The sequence below is a fragment of the Carya illinoinensis genome, chromosome 10 (genome assembly GCF_018687715.1).
Source record: "Carya illinoinensis cultivar Pawnee chromosome 10, C.illinoinensisPawnee_v1, whole genome shotgun sequence".
In the NCBI taxonomy this organism is placed as follows: domain Eukaryota; kingdom Viridiplantae; phylum Streptophyta; class Magnoliopsida; order Fagales; family Juglandaceae; genus Carya; species Carya illinoinensis.
The window spans coordinates 31,148,635-31,156,787 of record NC_056761.1 but is presented as its reverse complement, the minus strand read 5'-3'; the positions used below and the strand labels follow the sequence as shown (position 1 = coordinate 31,156,787).

The window sequence follows — 8,153 nt, the reverse complement described above, 5'->3', positions numbered from 1 at the left end:
TCTCTTTTCACATTCCCCACGGATCTCAGAATATCCCCAGAAATCAAATGTTTGTAGCTTTTATTGCCGCATCACACAAGCAACTAGAGTTTGTAACGGCAGCCACTCATCCCATTTTGCATTGGGATGGACACAATTTGTATAATTGTATCGAATAGGGGTTTTCTATGGATTGCGGTTTCATTTTTTTCAGAATAGCAAGCCATGATATGCAATTTATTCCCTCTTTTTTTCTATAAAGACTTCAGACCTACCAATGACTCACGAAATGCTACTGTACCTGCAGACAATGTGACTACTTAAATAAACTTCACAAGACAAAGTTCGATAGAACACGACCAGCAAACGTGTATTTTATATCCCTCCAAGGAATTGCCACAAAGCACTAATCCAAGCAGACGAAATGTAATGCCAGCATGTCACTACCAGAAACTAATCAAACGCAAATATACATTCTTTCCAGGTTATTACAAAAAAAAAAAAAAAAAGGACAACAGGGTTATATACAGCATTGTAGTGGCGGAATACTTTTCATTCCTCAAATCCATTGTTGACCTTTATTTCCAAAAGCCTCTCAACTGGTTGTCTGCATATCGGGCACCGGGTTGTCTGCAACCTCAAAACCTTTGCACATCCACTGCACATACACTGCCACATGCAAAGAGACCCAACCAATATTACATCAAGACCATGCTATTAAGTAACTCTATGGATTCATGCTTTGCAAATGAGCAACAGACTGTGATAGCATGGATGCACCTAGTATTGTAGCCCATTCAGTCATATTTACCTTGGTAACATTATGAACCAAACTCATGCAATTGCATTGGTAACCAAGAAATCATCAGTTCATGACATATATACATATATAGTAAAACAGTTTGAGATCATGCAATTGCAAGCCATGGCAATCAACTTACAGCAAACAAGGGTCGAAATTAAATAGTTGGTAGGGAAGTTTAGATAGTTGACTTTCTAGAACAGCCCCCAAACTTAAAATGACCAAAAACACAAGCAGCCAAATATAAGGTGCCATGATTAGCTGGAATTTGCAACCTCTGTACAAGGAAGTTGGAACTAATACGGGCAGCTTGATTCTAAATTTCAGCTGCAGCGATAATCTAATCACAGATTCAGATAAAATAACAAGAGGCTAATTACCATATGGCGGCAGGGTAGAATAGTTGTGTCCCGCAGCTCCGACAGGCAGATTACACATTCTTTTCCTGGGTCATTCCCATCCAAGTCACCCTCAACGGAATTCCCAATCCCATATATCTCCTGCAGCTCATACTTCATTCCATTGACCCAAAGGATCTGCTTCACTACCCTCACCTGGTATTCACCTTTTTCCTTTCCAAGCACTGCCTGAGTTATCTGGGAGTTGGTAGTTGGAGCTATTGCGTTTCCATCTGTACCATTCTTGTTAACTGCGGTTGCCTCTGCTTTAACCACCAAAGGATAGATGTTCATGTCACCCACTTTCAGAATGTCAGTCTCCTCAAATATTGAGAAGTTAATTCCAGTTCCAGAGGGCTGCTGGAACTTCTGACCCAGACCTTGTTGAAAATGTACTGTCACAGGCGCAATTAGGTTTTCCTTCATTGGTGTCAGGTTGCAGTCCTCACCTTCTTTTGCAAAGAAGATAATGCTAATGCTGTAGAGCAAAGCCAATGAAAATTTAATCAAGACAGCGATGATTTAAAAAAAGCAAAATAATAATAATAATAATAATAATAATAATAATAATAATAATAATAATAATCTGCAAGGTGGAAACCCCTATAACAAACAAAGACAACATTTGAAGATCCCAATAAATTTGAAAAACCAAAGATTAAGAGTCTAGTTATACCTAAAAAAAAATAATGCCCATAACAAGAAAGATATATATATATATATATATACAACAAAAGTGATGCCTCCCAGCAGATGAAACGGTAGATTGGACATAGAAAAACAGAACTGCAAGCAAAATACCCCGCTTGGTAATATTGCAAAATATCCTGCTTGGTAATATCAGATGGATAAATTAGACTAACAATATTTTGCTTTCAGTTTTGATAAGCAGCAACTTAAACCAAAAAATAATGAAAGATGAATAGAACCATTGATACACCACAACAATATTTTGCTTTCTACAGTCCCAAATACAGCCTAAGATCTTCATATGATCATTTTGTATTTGCCGTAGACATGTTTAACATCCAGCTGAGCAACATCAATTGCTTTTCAATAATTAAAACGAGTATCACAAATCTGCACTACTTAAAATGAATAACTACAGAAGCAAACTCCTCAGTCCTCATTGTCATCATTCAAGCCTTCCTGACTTCTCTGTTGTTGACAATTTCAATTGGAAACACAATTTGATCAATGATTGCATTGATTCCAAAACAATTGTATCAATGATTGTAGTGATTCCAAAAGTTTCTCATTACTCTCGCTTTGTTCAAACCCACTGCAGCCTTATCAGGACATTTCAACAATTCGATGGCCCATATGTGACACCTGAACTTTCCATCAAAGATTACTAAACCATCTCAATCAGCTCTCTACCTGTTTAAACTTTATTGTAGATTCTCTAAACCTTCTTCACCCAATGCAGTCTCATTACTCCAGGTGTCTCTGGACAAAGTTGTAAGAAAACCGACCTAATCTTTAACTCCAACTCCTCCCTCATTATAAAAGCAGATGAGCTACTTTCAACCATAGATGAATAGGGTTGGAAACACATTAAATGAGAAAGTAAACTTGAGACACTTATTTTCTACCACTACAGCCAACATCTTGTGATGCACAAAAAAAAAAAAAAAAAAAAAAAAATGGAAACTGTGGGATGTTTGGGGAATGAGATGGGATGAGAATTTTGTGAATAGTAAGATGGTTTGTAAATAGTAATGAGATAGTTTAAGTTAATGTTTTAAGGGGTTTTGAGAAATAAGAGAGAAAAATTTGAATAAAAAATATTATAAAGTTAAATATTGTTATAATATAATTTTTTAATATTATTTTTATTTTGGGATTTGAAAAGGTTAAATTGTTTTTTATTTTTAGTTTGAACGTTTGCGAAAATTGTAATGATTAGTTTGAAAGTGTTTGTATTTGAATGATGTTTGGGAAGGAAATGAGATGAGATGAGATGGGATAAGATCAAAATTATTTCCAAACATCACCAGAAGAACTCCCCAATGCTTTCCACATGTTTTCTGTTTAATACCCATTTATTTTTGGCAGATTTGAGATGCATTTTAAAGTGTCTTAGATTCAAGACCAGATTTCCCTCTCGGTTATTTTTTTTTTTTGATAATTTTTAAACAGAAGTTACTGACTTGTACTAACAATTGATTGAATGTTCATTGAGTCAATAGAAAATTGTAAAGACACAAAGAAAAATCAATAATAAGAATACGACTAAAAAGAGCGGAAACCCCACCACGAGCTAGAACAGCCTAAAACTGGAGGAATCCCTGCCTAATGGGGGCTACTCCCCACCGGCCCCCAAATACACACGATGCAAAGTGGACCCCCCACCCTGTGCAGCAATACCATGGGGATGGGGAATACAGGGGTGACCTATAAGAGGTGATCGATCCACCTTGCACAGAGGTTCTTTCACCTCCTTTGCATGGGATGGCACAAGGTGGATGACCCGCCCTGAATGGGGTGGTCCGCAACCTATGTGAATCTCTCCAAATCTAGCCTTTGCCAAGGGGCTACCAGTGTGTGGGGATTCTGAACCATTTTTTTCTCTCTTAGTTATTTTTCATTTCTATTTTTAATCAAATTACTCTTTACTATTAGAACAAGTCTATTTGGGATGGTCTGATTGAGAAAATTAAGCACAGATTAGTTGAAAGAGGATTTATTTGTCTAAAAATAACAAGATTACCTTCATAAGAATACTCTGTCCAATTTGCTCACATATTTCCTATCCTTGTTTCCCCTCTCCATTCGTATGGTCAAACAAATATAGAAGCTACAACAAGACCTTTTATGTACTGGAATAGGTGAAGATTTAAATTCCATCTAGTAAGCTGGGAGAAGGTGTGCTCTCCAATGTCTGGGGGACGGGAGTTTGAAACTTGTTTTGTTCAACTGAGCCATACTAGGGAAATGGTTCTGGCATAATCAACATGAGAAGGTGGCCTGGTAGAAAGTTGTAGTGTGATGTGTCGATATATCCCTGCCTGTGTATAAGATCAAAGACCTTCACTTTGTCTAGACAACGGTAGAAGTAGTCCTAGAATCCAAATTTGGTTGTGCTTGGGGGGAGTGTTGTTCTAATGAGGTACATGGACCATAAGTGGTGAGGTTGTGGAAAAACATTAGAAGAGGATTTGTGGTCTTTTCTAGTCATATTAGACTTGAGGTAGGTGATAACTCTAGGATTACTTTTGGCATGATTTATAGTTGAGATAGGGCCCTCAGGGAAACTTTTGCAGAAGTGTATAGTATTGCACATGTACAGGAAGCTTTAGTGGTTCTCATGAGGCTCCCCTCAATGTAATACTAATTTTTTCAGTGTGTGATAAGACCCTAAATCCTTCCAAGAAGAGGAAGTTTGCCGTTTGTTCATTCAAGCAGGCACTTACTTCCTTTGGATCCTTCCAAGAAGAGGCAGTTCACTGCTCATTCTTTCTATCAGGATTTTACTTCTCAGAATAGTAACAATTTTTCTTGAAGGGGTATTTGAACGACTAAGGCACCTGTAAGAGTAGCTTTGTTTTTGCCTACAAAGCCTTCTTAAGGAAGATTCTCACCATGGAAAACCTAAGAAAATGCCCTATCATTATGGCTGACTGGTGTTGTAACTGCATAAAGAGTGTGAAATCTGTAAACTACCTTTTACTCCATTTTGAGACCACCAGAGCTCTGTGGAATGACTTCTTTGGTAGAGTGGGGTTGGTTTGGGTTATGCCTAGAAGTGTAATAGACCTTCTAGCAAAACTGAGAAAACTGGAGATTGTGGAAGATTGCCCCAAATCTGTCCGTTGTGGTGTATTTGGAGTGAAAGGAATGACACAAATTTTGAAGACCACGAGCAGACAACTGATGATCTTAAAATTTTCTTCATCATCACTCTATTCCTTTGAGTAGCTATAGACTTTAATGGCTAAGTTTTCATAATTTGCTTGTAACTTTTTCTATTTATAATTAGGTGTTTTACTTGAATGAGTATGTCCTATCTAAATGGACTATGTCTTTCACCTTTTTCAATTTAATCTTCAATTACTTATATTTAAAAAAGTTAAAGAACTGGTGAAGAATCTCAATCCAAAATTCATAGAGGATAATATGAAAGAAAACTCTGGTATTGGAAAACACGGCTTTTCTTCTCAATTTCCCTAGATAGAAACAAATGCTGCCTGTTATAAAATAATAATATTAACAGTAAGTAGTAATTATAACAACCATAATCATAAACATTACATTAGGATATAACTGATGCATGTAGATTGGCGGATTCATCCACATAAAATTAGTTTCTATATGCAACTATGTTTGATAGAGTCATAAATGGTTAGCGGACCCTGCAAGACAGTCACAAGATTCCAATTTCCAGTGGCTCAATTGTCAAATTGGTCCAAGTGAAAATTTACAATTGGCATATTTAAATGTTTTTTAAGGAAATGGAAAAATCTTGCATTCTAGATCCAAGGATACTCATAGAAACTAAGGGCCAATCCAGGAAATGTACTAAAATAAGAACACAAAATTGTAACTAACATAGTGCCGATCCACACATCTGTAATCGTGTTATCATTTCTAAAAGTATATGCAGCCCATCCACTCTTCCACCAATAATAGTCACAGAATATCTTTCCACTCCTCACTAAACCCCTTCAGCAAACCAGATTCCTCATTCAGCTATCTTCCAACAAACATACAACAAGTTTAAAGCCAAAGCAAAGTGGATAAAAGGGCATACCTCCGATATAGAAGTTGATTAACCTTACACTAGATTGTATAAAGTATACAGGAAAAGAAAAGCTATATGGAGGATTGGTCCATGCTAACTCAAACCTAGGGAACATGGCACAAAGAGCTTCCTTCTTCAGTGTGCCCAATTCCATTGAAATTGTATCCGGAGAATACAAATCCTGCAGAGAAATTATACTCTAGGTACCATTTGATTCTCAAAACAGACAAACCCCTGAATCTCTTAATGGAACCTCGGCAACAGTGCTTCAGAAAAAAGAAAATCTCAGACTCACCTAGTTCTGGTAAATCACAAAGTTCTCCAAACTACTCACAAATCCATAAATCTCTGCATGGAGAGACATAGTGAGGGCCCATACCATCTATGTTTCATCAAGAGAACACTTTATTTAATTCATCAAAGCATCAATTTTTATTTTTATTTTCAAACAAATAGAATCAAATCAATTAATTTAGATCTTCAAAATATTCAATAAACAGAAAACTATATATTTATTATTTATGCATAAAATCGAGACTATAGGTTATATAATAGAAATCCAATCCCCGACCGCAGAGTATAATCTCCCCACACAGACTGACCGGGTAATAGATTAAAACTATTAGCAGATAATCTTCCACTTGTCGAGGGCCTGTACACCTCAGAATTAGTCTCGGAGATCCGGTGCCAATTAAAAAAAAGATTAAAATTAAGCAGCAAATCCTAATGCAACGCATTAAACAAACAAAGAGTAACGGTTGAAAAGTATTTCAAAATATTATTGAGACGAATCACAATCCATATTGCAACAACCTCAAGCTTTCTATAAATTTCAGAAACCCCACTATGTTTAAAAATAAATAAATAAATTTCAGACACCACCCATAAGCGCAAGGTGGAATATTTCAATATCACCAAGAAAAAGCTATATACCTGCCGGCAACAGTGGCATCGAATGTGAAGGATACGAGAAACTGATCGGGGTTTTCCTCGTCCGGCTCGATCCTCAAAGTCTCTTTCTTGAGATTAACATCGTTCCTTATAGTAACTGCCTTCTGGTGCTCGATATGGGGCGCCGGAGGAGGCATGACCGGTCCACAAGGGTAACTCCCGCCGACCCAATTGGCGTGTGCCTGAGCCGGGTCTACTTGAAGATGGGGATTAGAATGAGGCCCATGGTCATAGAAGGCAGGTAGAGGCATCGGCATAGCCGGTGGAGGTACATAATAGCCAGGGTACTGGTTGTAAGGATGGGGAGTATTGTTGGGGTTAGGGTCCTGTGAGTGATAGGGCGTGGCGGCGGGGATTACGTACCGGTTGACGGAGATTTCCGATTGCGGTGGTACCACAGGAGGAGGGGGCGGGTGGCTCCGACGGCTCTCGCGCCTTCGACGGCCGTTCACACCGCTACTCCAGATGTTTCCCATAGAATTCTCGTTCCCAAATCCCTAGGATCCAAACGGAACACGCCGAGAGAAATCCTAGAAACTTTCCCACCCCGTTTTCATCTCATGGAAACGAAGAGGATCCACATGTCATAACGAGATGCACGTATGCATGCAATGGTTGATAATTGTGCTTTCGTTTCTGCTTTATCCGTGACTGTTGCGGGAAAAACTTTGGGGTTTGTGCAAACGGAAGAAATGAAAGGTTAGAAGGAATCAAACACCACCTGGAGGTTTAAAGAGAAAAACGAAATGCAAAGGTGGAAAAAGCTAAAGAAAGAGGAAGGAGAGGAACACATACACAAAGGAGAGGCGAGGGAGAGGAACGGAGGACCGACGAACAGAAACTTTTATATGATTGTTGGTGTGATGGGGATTGCGCATAGCTCCAACCAAAACAGTTGCATGAGTGACGCAGACTCGGCAGCGCATGCGTTTGGACACAGTGGAGTAGATGTTTGTTTTTATTATTATAATTTTTTTAATTTTTATATAATATATAATAAAAAATTTCATTATTTTAAAACTTCAAACAAAAATAATATAAAATAAATATTTTAACATTATTTTATTTAATTTTTAACTTTTATCTAAAACTATCTTATCTAATTTTACTATCTAAACAATAATTTTTCAAAATTTAAACATCTCGCTTAAAACTTTTTACCATGTCAACATAATTCTATTTCTTTAATTAATATAATATTTAAAAATAACTAAATGAGGTGATCACCGTTGAGGTAGAGTGGTGGATAATTCTTTAAGAACTAATTCGGGCCGCCCAT

General features: G+C 37.4%; 1 protein-coding gene across 1 annotated transcript; it reads right to left on the bottom strand.

Moving 5' to 3' along the window:
• Nucleotides 1-323: 323 nt before the first annotated feature.
• LOC122278965 (probable E3 ubiquitin-protein ligase LOG2) lies at nucleotides 324-7,769 on the bottom strand. The gene is made up of 3 exons (XM_043089190.1): nucleotides 6,857-7,769; nucleotides 1,162-1,657; nucleotides 324-648 (listed from the first exon to the last, which is right to left on the bottom strand). The coding sequence occupies exons 1-3, from the start codon at nucleotides 7,348-7,350 to the stop codon at nucleotides 532-534; spliced, it is 1,107 nt and encodes a 368-aa protein (XP_042945124.1). The 5' UTR covers nucleotides 7,351-7,769; the 3' UTR covers nucleotides 324-531.
• Between the last annotated feature and the right edge of the window lie 384 nt (nucleotides 7,770-8,153).